Source organism: Helianthus annuus, chromosome 16 (assembly GCF_002127325.2).
Source record: "Helianthus annuus cultivar XRQ/B chromosome 16, HanXRQr2.0-SUNRISE, whole genome shotgun sequence".
Classification (NCBI taxonomy): Eukaryota; Viridiplantae; Streptophyta; class Magnoliopsida; order Asterales; family Asteraceae; genus Helianthus; species Helianthus annuus.
Window position 1 is genome coordinate 192,288,202 of NC_035448.2, and position 22,535 is coordinate 192,310,736.

Genomic DNA, 22,535 nt, shown 5'->3' on the forward strand with positions numbered 1-22,535 from the left:
ATGATTCATCCCATATGTATATACATATATTCTTTTTTGTTTAAATAAATATTTGACATCTTAAATTAACATGATCATCAAGCTTAGACAGTTAAGTTTTGTTCAATTCTCAAGCCATGGCATATGCTAATGCCTTTATAGAGTCTCTTGCATTTATTTATTTTGAGGCTCCTTTATTGTGTAAATTATTATTCAACACAACCATTCAGGTAAATTTCCTTTTAAAGTTTGTATAAAAATATTCTAAATAGATATTAGTAGGGGTGACCCACATAGCGTCGAAGCCTGAAAATTCGCTCAACCAGACACGAGCTTTGATTTAATAGATGGAATGATCCCCACTCATGCTAAGCATTTCAATGTTTTCTCCTTTTTTTCTATTAGGCATCGTGGACCGTATGCTAAGCATTTCAATGTTTTCTCCTTTTTTTTTCTATTGGGCATCGTGGGCCGTAGGAAATGCTTTAAGAGAGTCTCCTTTCTCATAAATTAGCTTTCATGTTTTGATCATCAAGAGAAAACAAGCAATTGCTAAATCATAAGATAAATTGAAATTGTTGATTTACAGGAATACTCATACATTAAATAAAAATTCAAAAATTTAGCTAAACTAAATATTGGTTGTAATGAGTTTTCTAGATTGTGTTTTTTAATTTTATTACTAAGTGGTTTTCAGTAATTACCTTTATAATATTTTTTATAAATATTATGTTTAATTAAAATCCTGGGTTTACCCTACTTAACTAAACCATATTATGGAATTTCTTATACGAATTATACATTTCACAAAGAGCCTTAGTTTTAACTCCATCAAAATTTATACCCTGTCAAGAACAATAGAAAAGATTTTACTAACCATACAAGTTATTAAGGTATATTTTATTCAAAAAGTTAAAAAAATTAAAAAAAAACTAAATTACAAAATTATCCTAAGTTTTCTCATATATTAATATATTCAGCCATTTCCACTTTCCATGAAGGTTTTTCCCTAGGTCAATCTTTTTTTGCATTTTTACTCACACAATCAGGTGGTTTTGTTTTATTATTATTTTGTTTTTGAAACAAAAATTCTTTAGAAACTAGCAAGAAGCTAAGATGAAACAAAGTCTATGAAAAAGAAAACAACAGCAGCACCAACCCAAAACGTAATCTACACCAAACAAAAATCACCAAGAAACCTACAACCCTTTCCAATATATTACTAAAACCCTTTCCAATATATTACTAAAAGCATGTAGAAGGAGCACATCTCAACCTAGGTCAGGAGAGCAACCACTAGCTGGACCTGGTGCACACTAGGAGAACAAGTTCATGGTAATGTTTTCCACCACTACTGAAATGCTTCTCTTTAAAGTATTCTGGATTAATTCATTCCCTTCCACAAAAATAAAATGCCATTACAAACATTTATCATATTAATTTCATTAATTTAGTTGTTATTTATTTACCATATAATATACAAATAAAAATGAAAACATGTAGAAAAATAATAATGTCATAATTTCAACTAAAAGTTGGATCCAAAACATACTGTAAATCTTAGCAAACAAATGAATGTCTACAAAAGAAGTCAAAACGTTCTTTCGATACAAATCATACTCTAAAAAAACTTAGTTCCAAGCAATTCATTAATCTTGTTATCTCTATTCCTCCAAGGCTTCACATGTTGTCAGCTCTGTCATCAATATCGTCACTTCTTGAAGATCATAATTCCTTGCTAGGTAACGAGTTGCTAGGAGCCGAAGAACCAACGCGAGGGACCTAAAAAATTTAAATGAGAATAAATGCTAATACAAAGATATATATATGTATATGTAAAAGACCACATAGTAGTACATGTATGTAAGTACCTGTATGTTCATATTGCTAAGAACTATAGGCAAGTTTGCATCGGGGATACGTTCTTGGATAATGTTCATCATAACGTTCACAACACTCTGTAGCTCATGAATAGTATGTGAATTAGTCGAAGAATCACCGTTACTTTTTATGGCTGGCATTCTTCCAACTAATCGAACATACCCTCTTTTCTCTGTGCCTTTAACTTTTGAGTATTCATCATTTGTAAAATCATGCGAATCTATGGGTTTGCTTACAGAGTCATTTGCAATAGCTTTTAGTGAAGCCTAAATACATAATAATATAAGTAAGCTTATAAAAAAAGTGAACACGCACATGATATGTAAAAATATTTTAATGCATAACAATACATTACCACAACGTTAGCTGCTTTATCATCAACAAAACTTTCGTCTTTATGAGTGCGAGTTGTTATTATACACATTTCTCCTCGGGTCAGGTATACACCATCATTCTTCGTTGCCTATAATTTATGCTTAATGATTAGTAAAAGAAATGAAAAACTAAATTTTATAATAATATGTCAAAATAACTAGAATAATACCACTTCATGAGCAAGTCTAGCAAACGACTTTGTCCCGGTTACATGAGGCTCCTTCATCTTTGAGCGGCTCAATCTTTTTGCAGCGCATGTAGTCTATAGTAAATGGTAATTTAACACATGATAGGATTTCTTTCATCAAGTTTCAGAATTATATATATTGCATGAAATCAAATTTACATATCATTGTTACCTGAAATTTCAGAGTGAACCAATGAGTAACAAGTTCTTTAAATTGAGTTGGATTCACTCTATCGTCATTATTAGTATGTTGCGTCACAATTTTGTCACTAGTAAGGCTGGGATCATATCCACGTGACTTTAATAAACCTTTCCACGTTCTCCATTTTTCCCCATGTTTTGGAATATCCATTCTTTAACCTGACCTGTTTCATCTGGATGAATAACAAATTTGGACTACAAAAAGATTGCATATATATTAGCGTATACCTCTTAACTTAATGAATGGATGCATATCATGTTTGATAAAAGACATACCTTAACAAGTGAATACATATCCTCTTTATTTTTCATGGGAACTTTTTCTCCAGTCAGAATACTTAATTGATACATGATCAGCCATCCTCACAAGTGTCCCAAGATACCGAACAAGTCCTTTGCCTTCTTCCCCCACTGGTTGTCCAAAGTCGTTAAATGTGACGGCTATTCTTTCAGTAGAATTCATTTTCCATATTTCGGCCTTTTGGGTATGACCTCTAACCTTTTTGGGAGCACCTAAACAAGTTTCGATAAAATAAGACAAATAAAAAAACATTATGTGTATTATCATTTTCATGAAGTCACAATAATAATGCACATACCATTAATTAAATGTTCAAAAAAAAAACTTATATATATTTTGAATCAGAACCTCTGTTGCTTTATCTTTTTCAGGGCCGTGCAATTGTTCTTGATCATTGTGTTCATCTTCAGAATAGTTGTGATCTACCATTTGTATCTCGTCTATTGTATCGTCTATGTCTTTATACGCGTCATCTACCTTCATATCCACTGTGTTACCTTCTTAAAGCATAGAGGACAAAAGGTACTTTTGATTGAATAAAGTTTAAGATTAACAAAATAATACCTTGAAATATTTCCTCGTCCTCGTCGTCATCCTCATCAACAAGAATCATCCTTCTATATGCTCCTGCTTTATTCGGTTTTGTTGCATTTGAAGTAGATGGAACCTTTTGAGAGACATTTGGAGCAAGCACCCAGCGTAGTTTCATGAGATTAGCAGCTCTATTCATGGACATTGGTGGAATATATTGTGAACGTTGTCGCTAAAACATATTTATTTTCGTTAGAAAACAAGTTTAGGGCGGGCGGGGTGGTTAACTAGTGATAAAATCTATCACTCACAAACACCAATCAAATTCCGCCATGTCATCAACCATTTTTTCCATCACTCACAACCTTTTTTAGGCAGGGTGGTCATCACTCACCACCACACCCAACAATTTCCCCCCAACCAACAAATACCCTCACATAAATAAATGTTTCGCCCCCTTTCTCTTTCATGAAACACACGTGTCAACATGCAGAGAGATGCCACATGCAGGTGTCAAACATACAACCCCCATGCAGAACAAATGCAGAATGTTAACAAAACTTCAACGCGTTGTACGTTTAACGCGTTTTGTTATAACGCGTGATGGATGGGTCCGGCGCCGGTGTTGCGTGATCCTTCAACGCGTTATGGAGCTCCATCACGTACCGCCCCGAGTCACCTTATATAAAGTAAAATAAACAAAGTTTGAATAATCAAATTACCTTTTTGGGTACTATAACACTTCTACCAACTTGTTGGATATCTTCCTCACAAACATCACCTGGATCTGGAATATAGTCTACATCCCCCGCATGAGTGTTCTTCACTGTTTTTTCTTCATTTTGTTACTGTCTACCAGACTTCCATAGAGTCCACAATGTTTTTAACTCCAAATTCTCGTAGTCTTTTTTGGTTCTCCTGAATCCTCACTAGTCTAGCTTCCAAATACTCATTTCCTTTTCCTGTCAAAGTCAAAAAGTAACCAATGAGAAGAAGAAAACAAACAATAAATCAAAGAATTTGGATAATTTGCATTAGTACCATGTGCATCATGAGAATTTGATTGATAATCTTGCATTTTACTAATGTCTGTAGAAGTGAACGTAGCTGTTGGCGCCTACACATACTGTCTATTCAAAAACATATAATACAATATGAATATTTACTATATAATATTAGAATAACATGCAAGAAACAAAGAAAAAAAATACAAGTATCCTAAATATAATACAACTTTGAACTGTGTGATATATGTGATCGTGATAGGGTTCTGTGTTGAATCCGATCAAAGATAGTTCTGAGTGAACAGGTTCTGTGTGAATCAATCCAGAAAGAAGAAAAAGAGGAACTAAGGAAGGCTGATCTATGTGATCGATAGAGGAAATCAAAGGCAGAAAAGGATTTTAGGTGAACAGATGATCTGAGTCACGACGAGAATGAGATTTGGAGTTAAGTCGGATCTGTGTGAAGTGATCGAGCCAGTATGAATTGAAATTTGGAGTCACGATGAGAATGAATATCAAGTAAAAAACGAAAAGGTTAAGAAAGGTAGCTGTGACAGCAACTGATGGTCCGAAAGGCTGCAATTGATGGCTTGTAAAATGGTGATCAGCAAGTGGCATACCGGTGTGATTCGAGAGTTGAACTGGGTCTGTTTCGGGGCTGCATCGATGACGAAACAGTACCAATGGCACTGGTATCGGGCTACTAAAACGGGTGAGCAAAAGAACATGAAGAGCAGGAGTTAAGTCGGATCTGTGTGAAGTGATCGCGCAAGTATGAATTTCGAGTCGGAACAAGGAACCTGTGTGGTTTTATCAAGGAGCAAGAAATGGATCAAGGTCAAGAATAAGGGGGTGGGTGTAGGTTAATCTTGACGGGTTTTCGGGTACCGGAAATTGAGCTTCGTCATTGGATACAGGTCAAACGAATCAGCAGAAAAGTTATTTATGTCACATGGATTTATGTTTTCATTTGGTCAAATAGTGGGTCTTGAGTCATGGTTAGTGTCCTGATTTGTAGGAGTGCTGGTTAGTTAGTTTCCTTCATTTACGTAGCTAAATGTGTGTATATATGTTTGGTTTGGCAATGAACAAAAGTGTGCGTTTTGAGCAGTAAAATAAATCTATTTTCATGAGTTTTTATTTGTGTGTGATTGAAGCTTGAAACCCAACATCGAGGAAGAACGCATCAGTAGCTGCTGAGAAAATAAACACCCAACAGCAACATTGGGCCGTCTGGTGGAACTGCCAGAGGAATCCAGAATCTAGTTCAGAGCTGGATGAATCTCAGCAGTGTACCAGCTTAATTTACAACTTCACTCTCTCGGATCACAGCAGCGATAGATGGAGCTGGGGCCTGGAATTGGATGGTGCCTTTTCAGTGAAATCATGCAGAGCACTTTTGTCCAGGTTCGCGGTCCCTTTCTTCCCAATCGACTGGGTCAAGGTGAGTCTTTGGTGAAAAATCCCACAAGTGATCGCCTTTCACAACCAAGGACCTATTGAAGATACCCAGCTTATGCGAAGTAAAGAAAAAAAGTGGTTCAAGGAATAATAAGGGTGACATGTTGGAAGAGTCGGAACGAACAATTTTTTTGGAAACGGGTGGCAATTGATCGAGTATTCGGGGAGATACAAGCTTCAGCATTCCTTAGAAACCACATAGACTAAACTAAAATTACTTAGACCAACCCACTGAGACTAAAATCAAGAATTACAAAACAATGGAAAACAACAAATATATAGGCTGCTTCTGATGGTTACACCTGCAAACTATACGCAACTTTAAATAAGGACTAATTCCATTACAACAATTGAATATTCATGAAGATAAGAACCTGATGTAAACCAAAAGCAAATGTATGAACTTATCTACTCTTAATGATATGAATAGATATGTACAACACTTTTCCAGATCTACATCGCCGATTTCATCAACATCCTTCCTTTGAACATATTTTAATTGAACATAATCATCTATGTTTTACGGTTTACTGACCTAAAATTGAAGGTGGTTGTGGTTGCGATTGAACCAATGGTAACCCTCCGATCACCGGCAGTTGACTCCTTCTAGCGATTGAACAAGTCGTCAAGTTCGATTTTCCCTTTAATCACCAGAATTAGGTTGGGAAACGTGGTTGGATAGCGGTTTGATAATGAGAAAGAGGGAAAATAAAAAAGTTTTAATTGTAATTACCGCTAATTGCCTTTAATAACCTGCCGCCCATTTAAATAGATAAATTTTAAAATTTTAAATTAACTTTTTTACTCCTCTTATATATCCATATATATTAATCTTATTCTAAAATTCAAGTATATCTAGGGTTGTTCATGAGTCGAGCCGAGCCGAGCTAGGGCAAGCTCGGGCTCGGGCTCGGCTTGATTATAAACCGAGCTGGCTATTTGTTGACCACGAATTAGACATGCTCCACGAAAGGGATCTCGAGTGTCCTGGCTTTCGTTGCTGGTTTACATCTTTCCCTTTATTTGGACGCTCGAACGATCGTTTCTATGCAAAGAAAGAGATCCGGAGTCCTTATGATCATCGAGCATAAGTATAGCTAAATCATTTAACGCCTTTCTCGCCCTCCTAAACTGCCACTCACTCATTGGCCATCGCATTCCTCTGTTTCGAATCAGAAGCGCCCGAAACAATCTCTAAATGCTTATTCCATACCCGGACTTTCTCAATCCCGTCACGAACAGCGTTACAGATATCAAGAGCCTTGATATTCCTATCATAAAACTCCATAAGCAGCCTATCTAAAGGCGGTTTTGAAACATTTTCATTGTTCAACAAAACAAGTTTGTAATCTTCTAAACACGCGACAAACGCGTCTGGCAGCTTACACATCCAATCAATGGAGAGAAATTCATCCGCTGAAGAAGCTGATAGCGAATTAAACCGGCTAAAAACTTGATTCTGAAACTCGTCAAGTTCACGATCCTGTAACGATTTCGGCTCATTCTTCACCTCCTCAGAATGCACCTGAGTGTGATCACCCCCAAACCCTAAAACCGTTCGACGAAACGCCTTAAACGATTTACTAGAACTACTAGTAGAAGTCATTTCACTCCTACAACACTAAACCACCACCAACGAAACGAAAGTTGGAAAACTAACTCGCACACCACGGCTGTCCGAATGGACATTCGACCGAATGGACATCCGTCCGGATAACCATCCGATCGGATGGCCATTCGACCGAACAGCCATTCGACCGAATGCCACTTACTTTCACCGCCTTACTCTCCTACTCACCCTATAAATACCCGCTGTACACGCTACTGTTCACTGATGAGACAGCTCCATTCGACCAACTCGCTCCCAGATCATTCTCAAGCACTTTTCTCTCGATTCAAGGCTATTTCGTAAGTATTTCTCCCTAAATCTTGTACTTCCATCATCACTACACACTTCTCCATCATCTTCTCCATCAAAATCAATGGTTCTCATCTTGAAATCACCTGATTTGGGCACCTTGAAGGTGACATCATCTCAGTTGCTTATGCAATCGGTTGTGTGACGTCATCTCATCAAGATTTGTCCAGATCTAAAGGATTTCCACACTATTCAACACAAACCTCAACAAGTTTCAACATTTCCAACTGTTTTCTACTTTTCTTCAACATTCTACACAAAACCGAGGGAATCTAGATTCATTCAGGCTCTCTACTCATTCTCTAGTTGAGAACCGGTTTGAAAACGGGTTTCCACCGGTGAGATGACCGATTAACGGGTTGAACATGAAACCCCATCAAGAACAGTGAGGCTGGTCGAATGGGGTGATTTCCATCCGATCGACTGAACTAGACCATGGTATGTTTCCGTTGTTTGACACGTCATCACGTCGTCTCCGTTAAAACCCGAACTTTGAACTTAGAAAACTTTTGTGAAATTTTCAGAAATAACAGATCACCCACTCGAATAGCCATCCAACCGAATAACCATTCGATCGAATGACCATTCGATCCGAATGACCATTCGATCGAATGACCATTCGACAGGTGACCTATCCCTTAAACTAATCTTTGTTCAAAACGATTTGATAAAACTTCAAACTACCAAACTCTCCATCGAATAGCCATCCGATCGAGTATAATGGACCCATTACAATTTCCATCATCCCGATATATCATGATAAATAAGATACATTATGCCTACCAAGCATGGATCACTAAGAAACTCATGACCATTATAACTAGACTATGTGTTGTGGAATTACCCCCCTGCCACACTAAACACAACGTCAGAGCACGTGTTGTGGAATTACCCCCCTGCCACACTAAACACAACGTCAGAGCACCAATTACGCCCCCACCCTTTAGCTAATCATGTCTTTTTTTTTCTTTTTTTTTTTTATATTTGTTGTGTGTAGTTATTGGGTAGTTATTCCACTACACCTAGTTATTGGATATTTAGTTATTGCTCAAATTCATATGTGGTGATGACATGGCAATAATTTAGTTATTCCAGAACAAAGTCTTATTACGAGCAATACTGTGAATTCCATAGTTGAATTATTCATAGTAAAAATGGTTGATCATAGTTAAAATTAAGCTATCAAAAAAATAAAGTTTGAAGAAAAGTTAAACATTGGTTGTAATAATATAAAAACAATGTAACTATTTTGAAAAGTAGTTTTTATTACAATAAAATTAAAATACTTGGTTATATTAATAACTAAGTACTAAGGGTGCGTTTGGGTTCCAGGTTTCCAATGGAATTTAAGGGAATTGGAATCTGAATTCTATATCTTAAGATGTTTGGTTCATACAATTTGATGGAATTTGAATCTCAATTCCAATCTTTATGTGTTTGGTTAACAATGGAATTGGAATTGGAATTGTATTTTGGCATGAATTCCTTATCCTTCTTATATGTGAATGAATTAAAGTACATTCATTGGAATCTTCGACCATTTCGATCTGCACCTTTTCGACTCGAACGATTTCGACCCGTATGGTTTCGACCCGAACCGAACCGTTTCGACTCATACATCGTTTCGACACGAATTGTTACGAAGCGAACCGTTTGATCCGAACCGTTTCAACATGTACCATGTCAACTCGAACCATTTCGACCCGTACCGTTTCTACCCGAACCTTTTCGACGCAACTCATTTCGACCTTAACTGTTTAGACGCGAACCGTTTCAACTCGAATTGTTTTGACGCGAACCATTTCGACCTATACAGTTTCTACGCGAACCGTTTTGACCCGAACCGTTTCGACCCGTACTGTTTCAACTCGAACCATTATGACTCGAACTGTTTAGATGCGAACCGTTTTGACAAGTAGGTTTCGACCTGTACTGTTTCTACCCATACGTTTTGACCCGAACCGGAGGTTGTGGTTGCCAGGGTGATGGATTTCAGTTCATTTGACAACTAAACGCATCAAAAATGGAATTGAGATTTCAATTCTAACAATTTCCAATTCCAATTGAAATATTTAAATTCCAAATCCAATTCCTTAAAATTCTAATTCCTATACAAATTCCAATTCTAAATCCAAAACATTCTGCGAACCAAACGCCCCCTAAGTATTATACATAGATTTTATATCAAACAAGTAGCGTGGTCAAGTTCTACTCTGCTCCTAAGTTTTTGAGCCTGGTGACGTGGGTTCGTTTAGCGCTCTCCTTTTCCCAATCTCTTTTATTAGAGTTAAAGCATGTTTTTTCTTTAAATTTTGTTTTTTTTATTGTCATCATCATCATACTCAGTATATCCCATCCATAACAAAGCTAAGGTAGGGTCTGAGGCGAGTAAGATTTAGACAACCGTACCTCTACCCCGTAGGAATAGAGAGGCTGCTACTAGTGACACCTCCGGCTGATTTTTTTATTGTATAGTATGTAAATATTAATATGGCAGTTTTGCTTTTTATGTTACTTTGCATGTTTATATATGAAAAAGAACATACAGGAAAGCATCTTTTTTTCATCATATGTGATGATATGAATAGCCAACTTATACTCATGAGAATAAATATGAACTAGCAGGTCTGCCCGCATGATGCAGCGGCATACTTTACATGTATGTGTGCAATATGTAGTCTTACCAGTGAAGTACAATACTAAAAACAACCTGCTATACTGCAGAATTAGCTATTAACATGTAGTCCGTAGAGCGATATGATTATGTACAAAACAAAAGATGCGGGTTGACATATTACTAAGAAATAGATTTAAATGAGACAGCTTGTACGTAGGTTAAGGGTGTAAAAAAACATTGCATCCATTTTTAAATTGTTGGCAGATACGAAGTAAATCCGATATCTTATATGACGGTCCTTTTGTTGGTTATAGTTGAAGAAAACAGTACACTTGCAGCATGTTGTTCTAGGCTTTGTTGTAGCAGCTCTATAATTGTTACTCTGCTTCTTTTAGCCTCTCCAACCATAACATTACGGCCTGTAAAACAGGTGAAAAGGAACCTTCATTTACAGCTATAGGTGTTAATTTCTTTCTTAATTTGCATCAGGTCACCTACATAATCATTTAAAAAAATATATTATTTCAGTATAGAGAGGGATATTTTATAGACCATTAACGGCGAAAGATGAATCAATGGCACATACGACACCAACTCAACTAACCACGGCCCCTGACCCGTTTCACGTTTTGTAGCAAATCGGGTTCATCCCAGCTACCTGTAACAAGAAACCAAAAATCATGTCAAACTTGTACATTTAAGAAACCAACTAACAAACATTCATACATAATCAATAATATCTCACTTATAAATACGTATTCATTAATATCTCACTCATAAAGCGTACTCTATAAAGAGTATCCCTCACGAAGCCTCCAAGGTGAATTCAGCCAACGAAACTGATCTTTTACATCAAACAAAGAAATCGTGCCCATGAACCAGCTAATTCGCGACTAATCCTTTTTTATCTAAAGCCATCTTGAGCCTTATTTCTGGAGACCACTGAATCCGCATTGCTGCGTTTACAGTTGACGCTTTCACTCAGAACTCAGGCGTGCTTGCGCGAGGGTGGCACACCACCTCAAACGGCTGGCTAGCAGGCTCGAGATTCACAGCCTCAACCACCAACTCTACACTCACCTTCACAGAATTCCCAAACCCGCCAGTCGTAACAGTTACAGAATGAAAATAACCAGACAAAAAAAAAACAACTGACTTAAAAAAATGAGTATTTATACATATAATCACCATTATTTTTAATGTTTACCTTCCAAGTTCCAATACGTATCAGACCACTTCCCTGAATTTGCCCTCTATACATTGATCCAAACCCACCCTCCCCTAAAAAACAACCAGGGCTAAAAATACGATGAATAGCTACAAGCTCACTGAATGCAAAAGTCTGAGCTCCAATTTGACCAAATGACAAAATGATGCCTTTTTTAAATTGACCCATTCTGACTTGAACCCGTTTACATTCAAACATTAACAGAGCATGATCATGATCTGACACGTAATCCGACCCGATTCACGTATTTCGTCGGCCATCTAAAATTCAGTGAATAATTCATGAACAAACAAAATGCATTTATGATCAACTAACTTGATCATTGCACATGCACACACTGATAAACAAAACAACAACGAAGTTTCAATTCAAACTGGTAAAAATCACAGAAATGCATCTCGATTGTTGCACATATACCCACAATCACACATTGTTGACCATTTGAACATATTTTTTTAATTTTTACTAATTACTGACCTAAATCACCAGAGTTATATTCTTTTTTCAATCGAAGTGTCAATTGAAGGAGTTGAAGTTGCGATCCTCTGGCCGTGCTTGGTTTCCCTTCGAGTATGGCAATTTGATAATGAGTAAGGGGGAAAACAAAATGTTTTAATCGTGATTGCCTATTCAAACGGGTCAACAAAACTTATCATGGCATATAATACGCTGCTGTTATGTTTATACACTTCAAGGTTCAATAACATAATGAAATCTGTAGCTTCAAAGTTTACTTTAAAAAGTCAAAGTCGTTTCTTTAAGACTTTAACCAACACTTAAAATGTCAAAACTGTTTCTTTTACAAAATATTTGTTATAGCTTATACACCTATTCGAACGGGTTGACAAAACATAACTAGAGATGAGCAAATGATACCGGATACCGGTATAGGTACTTGTACTTGTACCGAATTTACCAAACCATGATATTATTGGTACCGACATTTAGCGTTTTCGGTACCGGTTTTTACCTACAAATACCAGTACTGATACCCAATTTTTGGGATTTTCGGTATCAGTTGAAACCGAGCTCATCCCTAGGCTTATACACCTATTCAAACAGGTTGACAAAGAGGTGGCAAGGCCGTTTATGTTATCATTCTTTCAGCCTATACGCTGCTCTTTGTCTGATACGCAGCTGATACACAGCTGATACACAGCTGTTAGGTACTGTTAGTCTTGGCAGTTAACACCATAAATTGATTAAAAAAAGTCAACTTTTAAAGTCTCAAGTATCACCATGACCATGATAACAAAACCAAAATTAAAATACCAAAAACAGATGTTTTAAAGTGGAACATTAAGCATAATTGAAAATAGAACAATATTTTGCCTTAAACTTTAGTGACCAAAACGAAATCATCAACACCAATTGACTCAGATCTAAAAAGATCATGATGGTCGTTGAAAAGGGGAAAATAGGTCAGAAGCACGCTTCCTCATCGTCGTCAAAAATAGCCAGCTCAGTTGTGTCATGGATGCAACCGGAGTTGCCATATCAAGTAGCAACACACCATCATTTTCGGGCAGGAGACAGGCCAAAAACTCGCTAGAACAGTGTATATAGGCGATCAACTGAATGAAACAAATATACTTTTTTTAAAAGAGAGGGATATTTTATAGACCACCAACTTGGAGGCGAAAACGGCGATAGATGAATCAATGGCACATACAACACCATCAAAGCATATATTACTTAAGATCAGAAGAAACAACACACATTACTGAAAAAGGCAATCAATCTTCCATTAAAATGTAATTGGGATCTACTGGACTAAAACCCTAGGCTAGGGCTAGGGTTTCGTTCTCCTTTCCAATAAATTGATTCATTGTAAACATAAATAAGAAAGATACATAGGCAATTTCGATTGCATAAGATGCTAGTAATGAAATCAGTGTGATGAAAACCTAACCATAGCCGTGTCATCCAGCACTGAACTAATTAGCCGGATTAGCGTTGTGTTTTGCTTCATGTGTGGCTTCTCTGGTGTTGTATAAAATACCTCTAATGGAGCAATATGGTGAAATAGACACAGGGCCGGCTCAGCGTTTTTGGAGACTCAAAGCAAAATGAAATTTTGGGGCCTTTTTCCGAATCCTACTGTAATTTGGTATCAATATGAGATAAAAACTAGAACAACCAAGGAAACTAACATATTGATTTTCCTAGACCTAGTTTTTATATCAAACCCATAATTTCAATATCAGTTAACCGTTCATTTAAGATCAAATGCAAAGATAAATACTTGTAGAGACAAAAGAATATAATAAACCAACCTAAAGGTCTAATCCTGGGAAAATTAAAGCCCATGGACTCAAGCTAATGATCGGAAACGCAATCCACAGCAACACCTAATAAAACAAAATATGCAACAAAAGAAATCTCACTAATAATCTAAACTAATCATCTTCAAATAAGAAGGGGGAAAAGTGCAGTAAAATCGAAGTCGAACCTTAATAGAAATTGAGCGCACTCTCCCTTCCGTTAGCCATTGTTACTTACCAGTTCTTGTATAACAATCGATGGAAACAACTTCTCTTCCCAATCCTATCACATTAATCCCTGGATTGAATGATGGTCATGGGAGTGACTAAACCCTAAATAAATAAAAAAACTGGGCCTAAACTAAAAGAAATTGGGGGCCTCGAAAATTATGAGCCCTAAAGCAATTGCCTGGCTTCAGCCGGGCTTGAATAGACAACAAGTAGAGAAACATACCTAGGTCCTGATGAAACTTGAATAAGAACGAATGGGTGAAACTGGCAGATTGAATAAGGTAAGGGGAGAGAATTAATTGATTTTGGAGGGAGATTTTAAACAAGAATTTTAAGGAAACGTGATTTTGTGGATGGAAAATGTATTTTGGAGGGAGATGTTATTATGAGAGGGAAAAGTGGGAGGGAAAATTAAAAGAGAAGTTTCAAGCTGGAAGTATAAGTATCATTAAAAATTATTAAAAAGTTTAGTAGCATATGTAAAGTGCCATTAAAACTCTAAACTAGTGGTATAAGCACTAAATGCCATTAAAAGTGTATGCTAAGCAAATATGGCATACATAAAGTGCCATTAAAATCAAAATTAATGGCATAAAAGAAAAATGCCACTAAAAGTGAGTGCCACTAAATGGCATTTTTTTTGTAGTGTAACCCTATTGGTAATCTGATCAACTTTGTGTATCCTTCGATACTTGAATCGTTCAATGATCCAAATTATTTTCAGGAAAGAGCCATACTTGCTCCTAAGAACGACGTTGTTCACGAGATAAATGATACCTTATTAGCAATGTTTCCTGGTGATCATAAAGAGTATCTAAGTTCAGATTCCATCTGCCAATCTGAGAATGTAACTGACCATATTCGACACAATGTTTACCCCCCCGATGTTCTAAATGGTCTTAAAGTTTCAGGAATGCCGAATCATAAGTTGGTTTTAAAAGTTGGTGTTCCTATCATGCTGCTACGTAACCTTGATCAGAAAAACAGTCTGTGCAATGGTACAAGATTACAAGTCGTAAAACTTGGTGATCGGATTATTGAAGCAAAAGTGATTTCTGGTAATAATATTGGTACTAGAACTTTTATACCAAGGATCAATCTTTCCCCCTCTGACAAACGAATACCTTTCAAGCTTCAAAGAAGGCAATTCCCGATAGCTGTGTGTTTTGCAATGACGATAAATAAAAGTCAGGGACAGTCGTTATCTAAGGTTGGTTTGTTTCTAAAGCAGCCTGTTTTCACTCACGGACAACTATATGTTGCAGTTTCAAGAGTCAAAAGCATGGATGGTTTAAGGATGTTAATATTAGATGTTGAGGGGAACGTTACTAATAAGACTACAAATGTTGTATACAAAGAGATATTCTCAAATTTACAGTTTTGATTTATAGTTTCATTATTTTAATATTAATATCCAACTGTCATATTATTTATTCCTTTACTCCGAAATTTATATTTCCATTTTACTTTATATTTTTTTTTACATTTCATTTGTAATATATATCACATACAATTTATATAAATAATCTTAACCACATATAAACAAACACAAGTTAGTTTGTAAATAGATATATTTAAACATTGATAACCAACAAGTATTTATGCACGATACCAACTGTTAATTACATTCAAAATTATGGTACTTTGTTAGATGATATAATAGTAGTTGTCTTTAACCATAAACTACCTACTAACAAAATAAAACATCATAACCATAGAAACTTTGTCCAAAAAAGAGTAAACCAAATAACATGATCACAAAACAGTCATCATTTGTTCTACACAAACACCTTCATTATTAGATTACCTGTTAACATGCATTAACCCCATCCACATTTGATAAGATCAGGAGATTTGGTGAACTTACAAATGTGAAATACAGTCTATCACCCAAACAAAGTCCATTCTCCTTCATGAACATCGGCCAACCTTCGATTGCATACCTTACAGCATTTTCATTCTTTTGGCGCCTAACATTCATTTTGATTGTTTTTCCCTTCAAGTTCCTCACGTTTAACTTATGAGATTTATTTCGGAATCCGGCTGCTCTTACAACATTAGCAGGCATTCTCTGCATGCAAATCCGTATTTAAGAACTCATTCAGCCATATTCATGTTATAATATTTCAGTCTATGATTTTTATGTAAAAAATACATACCATGCGGTTTTCTCCTTTCATTGTGAAATCATATTTTCCAATTTTCTCAACAGTAGTTGTTTTTGCAACAACTTTTCCTTCAACCTCCAATATCTTCAATCCATGATCATCCCTCTTTCTTTTTTCCTTTACCTTTTTTTTGAACACATACATTATATTTAGAATAAAATCTAAGTTAATAATAAATGTTGATCACTACATATTGTTTATTTATGATAAACGTACCATCCGTTTCCGAGTTATCTCTCCATCTGTTGAGACCTTTTCCATTTCAAATTCTGTCCTGCATATCAGCTCCTTATTGACCTCCGCATGACAATATGCCTCTACATGTTTTCCTTTCTTCGTAACCTATTAAGATAACCGCTATCTTTAGATAACAATAACCATTGACGCCTAATTAAATATGTCTATATATATTAATGAAACTAATACTTTATTCTTAATTTTTAAATAATTACATCATATTTTTTGCTTTGTTTGTCTCTTCTGTCTTCGAAATCTTTGTTTCTACCTTTGAGTTTTCTTTTCCAGCAATGTTCTTAATCACTTCCTGTTTTTTACTACTTTCATGAATCTGTGTATCATAGTTAATAAAATTACAACATCTGATTGTAATGTGTTTTAATCTACATAAATATAAGGTTATTACCTCAGAAATCATCTCATCTGTGGAGTCATCATCATCATCACCGAAGCTCTGTTATACAATAAGATATTAGCAAAAGAGACGTAATTATTACTAAACTGTTATAGTTTAAGTTGATAATACTTACAAACTGGACGGTTTTGTAGTATGTGTCTTTAGGTATCTCCATCAGAGACTCATCTTCACTTTCTTCTTTTTTCTTCAAAACAACTTCAACTCCTCGACGATAAATCTTTATCTCAAATTTTTTGCTGTCCTTCTTCATCAACAACATTATATCATCATCTTCTATCCCAAGATCATCAAATAGTTTCGGACAACCTTTCGTAAAAACATAATTATCATTTATTTTGTCCGTCTCAACTTTCCAAATCTGACCTGCTGCACATATGTTATAATAATCGTTGACTGGCGTGTAAGAGTAACATTTTGTAACATAAGCTTCGGGAATCACCTGAAAAGTTTAGTAGCATTTTACTCTCAAATATATATGTATATCATTTATTTTACAACTATAAAGAAAAATAGATTAATATATAGTTGTATACTTACTATTATCTTTAAAATGCCGTGACGGTTTACTGTTACGAAAGATTCACCACATATGTTGTTGACGAAACAATCAATGTGAATATCTTTATCTTTCATTATCCTTAAGCGCAACAATGTCTGTTTTTTCAATTGAAGATCCCTTACGACATTTTTCCAACCATCAGTTATAACCGATTCCCCGCTTATACTTCTCAAATAAACTGTCCAACTTCTTTCACTTTCATGATGTATCACTACTTTAGTTCTTTGCCAATAATCACCGTATACACTCTTAACAAAGTCAATTGGCAGTACCTGTTGTTAAATTTATGTTAAAGATATTATCTAACACAAATTAGATTTACTTTATTTAACCATAATTTTTTTCACAATAACATTCACAAACTATATCAACCAAATAAGTATAGTAACCTAAATTTTATACTTTCAAAGACAAACAATAAAATGTAATCCGTTTTAGATAAACATAAGGTACACAATAAATAACATCGTTAATCAAGATTTTTAATGTTATAACCTAATCAATGATACAAAATACAATGTTAATCAAGAATTTTTAATTTTCACAATAAGATGCACAAAATATATCAACCAAATCATCTTATTAACAGAAATTATATATTTTCAAACACATGCAATAGGATCTAATTTATTTTAGACATACATAAGATACACAACATTTAATTTCATAAAACTGAAAAACCTGATTTCATGTGTAAACCGTCAACAATCGCCGGAAATACTTCGGTGAAGTCACTCAAACCGAAAATTGGTGTTCAACTCAGATGATAATAAGTGTGTGAATCAAAGAGGAGATTTCCGTTAAAATGATCGGAAAATATGTAGGTAAACTTACTTTACCAATTTCTTCTTCACCGTCGGTTTAGGTTTCTTGAGCCAAGTGAATGTTGATTGAAGATGATGGAGTGTTGCAGCAGAGTTGATATGATATGTGATGATTATAGTTTCTATTTTATTTTTAATATTTAAGTATCGATGTTATTATTTGGCATATATCCGTTATTTATGTCATAATATTAAACTAATGTTATTTATTTTACCCTTTATGTATTTGAATATTATACAAAAATATATATTCACTAATTAGTACTAATATTTCGTAAAACCTTTTAATATGTTAAATTTTTATTACTAGCAATATTTTGTAAATCTATCAAATTTTTATTACACATTTACAATAATTACATTAATTTCTATACTTTTGTACAATATTGAGTTTAATAATTATTTACATAAATAGTTATAAGAATTTTGGATTCTATAGTATCTTTAATTTTACTTTCCAATTTTCTCATATAAATACATGCTGATATTTTTTTCTTTCATTCTATGTGTTGCCATTAGTATTCGATTGTTAGTATTCTTTCTCAACTGTCGTGTTTGGGTGAAGATGTATCGTCATGGTCCGTATTTCATCATAACTATACTTGATCCACTATCCCTTCAACAGGTACGTAACTTTAATTATTGTTTTTATAAACTATTTATTAGTATTGTTTGATGTTTGATATTTTATTCTAAAGAAATTTTACATTTATTTTTTTTGGTTTTCAGGCTATACCTATATGTATGAGTAGATTTATATGGACGAATAAGTTACAATCCTCAACTGTTAGCCTTAAATTTGATGAAAAGCATTCATGGCGTGTTCGCATCAAATTAATAGAAGATGTATTCTACTTCACGGATGGATGGCCTGAGGTTTTAAATTACTTTGGCCATGGATATTTCTTTATTATTTTCAACTATCTTGGTGATCGTACTTTTAAGTTCAAGCTTTTCTGTCATGATCCAAATCAAGAGTGGGGGAAACCGTTTTGTAAAATTATTCAAAATCCTTTACAAACTCCAATGGTACGTACTTTTATTATAGATTTATATTTTTTTTTCTCGATTTATGTAAAACATAATACTCATAAATTTTATAATAATTAATTTCTTTACAGGTTATACCAGATACTTTTCTTTCAGAACATTTTGATTATCATTTACCGGATAACAAGGTTATACTTAACGTATCCGAGAATCATAAATGGGAAGTCCGTATTAGAAAGATTGGTCCAAATTATTGTTTTGCTGATGGTTGGTTTAAATTTATTGAAGATCTCAGGTTAAATCCTGGTGATATTTTGTGTTTTAAAATAAACGACGTGAAAGATTTTAATATTACCATATTCAATAAGCACGGTCGTCAAGTTTTGTTAAACAACACTCCTTTGATTGAGCAAGAATATGAACATATTACCAATGTTGAAGGTTATCGACAAGTTAGTGACGATTCTAACTATCCTTTTTTTTCAATGACAGTATCTAATGAATTGGTATTCTACTATGCTTTTTTATGTTTATTTTTTTTTATTTTTAGTTTTTTTCATTTAATAACATTAACATATTTTTGATGTGCTTACAAAATGTAGATCCTTCCCAAATTGATTACTGACATAAGTGGTTTAAATGAGTTTTCTGAAGTAAACATCAAAGTTGTTAAAGGAAATACTTGGGTTAAGAATCTTCGTACACACATTATTGATGGTCAAATAAGGTTTCTCAATCAATTTATTATCTTATTTATTATTTAACTTTCACTGTATTTGTATATGAATTACTAACATTTTTTTTTCATATTTTATCTAACATAGGTACGGTGTTGTTGGATGGCATGATATAATTGAAGCTGAACATATTTCCGTAGGTGACGATTGTTTCTTCAACTGGTCGAAAACGAATTCCAAGTTATTGGTTACGAAACTCCAGCAAGCATAAGTGCTATAGTAATAGGCTTTCACTTTTTTTTAAAATCCGAAAAAACAATTACCTTACATCAACTTTTTGATCACCCTTTTTTTATGTTTCCGGTACAATGCGTTTGTTATTTTATCTATTTTAAATTCAGATTGCCATTATAACCAAAAAATCAAATCATATCAACTTCAAATTTCAATAGTAAGTTCATGCATACAGTTTCTTTATGATCAGTATAATCGTATTTTTTTCTAAAAAAAAAACATATCATTTCTCAACACCGCGAAATTCGCGGGTATTAGCACTAGTATATACATATACAGGGTTAGGTTCATTAGTGAACAATCCCCTTGATTGTGAAAACTAGTGAACTATTTCTGACCCTTGATTATCAATACACAAGTATAAATCAATGGCCAAGATTTGATGATGAAAATACACTAGTGTATTTTACGATTTGAATATGTAAATCAATGGCCAGGATTTGTTCCCTCAGTTCCCAAATACACTACTGTTCACTCTAAAACCTCGCCCTACATATACATACACAAATATAAATTATACATATACATACACAAATATAAATTATACATATATACACACACACCTATATATATACACATACGTATATACTTAAATATAAATTAAATTTATAGTTTTATATATACCACTCTATTAGATTTTGGTCCACTATATACAAATTTATAACTATATCTAATTATCTATACGTACTAGCCTAATCACGCCAATAAAAAATTAATATCAAATCTAAAAGTTAAACCCTAAACCAATAAATGACAATCTGCTAATCGTCTCCATGTTTCATGTCGTTACCCCAAGTCGATCGTCTTCTTCTCTCGACGTCATTGTTCTTGCAATATTATCATCGCCTCGTCAACCACAACATTGTAATTCATAATAAATATAGAGTACGGCTATGTCCTTGGAATTGCTACTGATACTATTTTTCTACCTTTTACATGAGGTTGTAAATATAGAGTACGGCTAAGGATTTAAGTTAGACAAGTTAGTTCAGCCTGTTTATTTTAACAAACTAAAATATCGAGCGTGAGCTACTTTATTTATTTATTTATTTATTTATTTTTTAACGGAAAATTTAGATTATTGACGGACTACTGGAATATCATCGTGCCACTAGTGGAATCACTCGATCATATCCATCTCCACTAGGCTATAATGCATATACAGTTATACACTAGTTCTAAAGGAAACCCAATAAATTTCGAAAAAACACCCTTGTGGAATCAAACCCATGACCTTATGAGCCAGCTTATTATTCCATATATAAATAAGCAAGTTTTTTGTGCATAACCACTTGTATCTTGTGCTTTATGAGTTTTTCAAAAAAAAAAAAAACTTGATTTTTTACTTTTAACCCAAAGGTTTTTAGCTTTTGTAATTTTAACCATACATAATTTGTTTTTTTAACTTTAACCCAAAACTAAACTTGATTTTTTCACTTTTAACCCAAAGGTTTTTAGCTTTTGCAATCTTAACCCTACATAATTTGTTTTTTTTTTAACTTTAACCCAAAACTTTTCATTATTTGCAATTTAACTTCACAATTTTTGTCAATTATACTTTTCATCTTTGGCAAATTTTCGTTTTACGTATAGTTCTAAATTTTTCAACTTAATACAACGCAACGTACGAGTGTGGCTCAACTTTTTTATGTTTTGTTTCAAATTTTTGCAAGTTAACATAGCGCAACGTGCATGTGTGTTTTAATGTTTTTACCTATATTTTTTCATGTTTGACAGGTTTGTCACAACACGCAGATCCTAGGTCGAGTCAGTGTTGGTGGTTGATGATGGTTGTGTGACATTAGTACTATTTGACACTGTTTTACGTCCCGCCGCAACGCGAGGTGTGCTTTGGGGGTTTTCTAAAAAAAATAGTTATGCATATGGTTGTCGTGACCTTGGCTTTGGGGGTTTTCCAAAAAAAAATGATTTTTTTACTTTTCACCAAAAAGTATTTCATAAATTACTTTTAATCCAAAACTATTTGTTTTTTTTACTTTTAACCCAAAACTTTTTATCTTTTGCAATTTATTCTCGCAACTTTTTTTACTTTCAACTTTGGTTCTTTATAGTTTTCATTTTGCGCAAATTTTTTGTTTTATGCTTGGTTCTAAATTTTGTGACTTAGCACATCGCAACGTGCGTCTTTGGTTTAACGTTTTTACGTTTCGTTCTAAATTTTGCGAGTTA

General features: G+C 34.3%; 2 protein-coding genes and 2 long non-coding RNA genes across 17 annotated transcripts; 1 reads left to right on the forward strand and 3 right to left on the reverse strand.

Annotated features, from left to right (window-relative positions):
- Nucleotides 1–1,477: 1,477 nt before the first annotated feature.
- Nucleotides 1,478–6,629, reverse strand: LOC110915026. Of its 13 annotated transcripts, none has more exons than XM_035985041.1 (11): nucleotides 6,456–6,628; nucleotides 4,497–4,585; nucleotides 4,237–4,417; nucleotides 3,489–4,134; nucleotides 3,273–3,401; nucleotides 2,900–3,136; nucleotides 2,595–2,818; nucleotides 2,405–2,497; nucleotides 2,216–2,323; nucleotides 1,851–2,126; nucleotides 1,480–1,761 (listed from the first exon to the last, which is right to left on the reverse strand). In XM_035985041.1, exons 7-11 carry the CDS (start codon nucleotides 2,772–2,774, stop codon nucleotides 1,705–1,707), a joined length of 714 nt encoding a protein of 237 aa, XP_035840934.1. In that variant the 5' UTR covers nucleotides 2,775–2,818; nucleotides 2,900–3,136; nucleotides 3,273–3,401; nucleotides 3,489–4,134; nucleotides 4,237–4,417; nucleotides 4,497–4,585; nucleotides 6,456–6,628; the 3' UTR covers nucleotides 1,480–1,704. The 13 variants fall into 13 exon arrangements, with proteins under 13 accessions (XP_035840930.1, XP_035840934.1, XP_035840939.1 ...); XM_035985046.1 differs by having other exon boundaries at nucleotides 3,489–3,646; nucleotides 4,178–4,417; XM_035985047.1 differs by having other exon boundaries at nucleotides 3,273–3,397; nucleotides 3,489–3,687; nucleotides 4,178–4,417.
- Nucleotides 6,630–10,446: 3,817 nt separating this feature from the next.
- On the reverse strand, nucleotides 10,447–13,750 carry LOC110915027. Of its 2 annotated transcripts, XR_002578703.2 has the most exons (4): nucleotides 11,663–13,749; nucleotides 11,201–11,535; nucleotides 11,008–11,113; nucleotides 10,447–10,874 (listed from the first exon to the last, which is right to left on the reverse strand). It is a non-coding gene; the product is annotated as an uncharacterized LOC110915027 (long non-coding RNA). The 2 variants fall into 2 exon arrangements; XR_002578701.2 differs by having other exon boundaries at nucleotides 11,201–13,750.
- Nucleotides 13,751–14,017: 267 nt separating this feature from the next.
- On the reverse strand, nucleotides 14,018–14,535 carry LOC118488027. The gene is made up of 3 exons (XR_004883295.1): nucleotides 14,402–14,535; nucleotides 14,136–14,245; nucleotides 14,018–14,034 (listed from the first exon to the last, which is right to left on the reverse strand). It is a non-coding gene; the product is annotated as an uncharacterized LOC118488027 (long non-coding RNA).
- Nucleotides 14,536–14,965: 430 nt separating this feature from the next.
- On the forward strand, nucleotides 14,966–15,562 carry LOC110920265 (ATP-dependent DNA helicase PIF1-like). The gene has a single exon (XM_022164486.2). The coding sequence runs from the start codon at nucleotides 14,966–14,968 to the stop codon at nucleotides 15,560–15,562; it is 597 nt and encodes a 198-aa protein (XP_022020178.2).
- The last annotated feature ends 6,973 nt before the right edge of the window (nucleotides 15,563–22,535 follow it).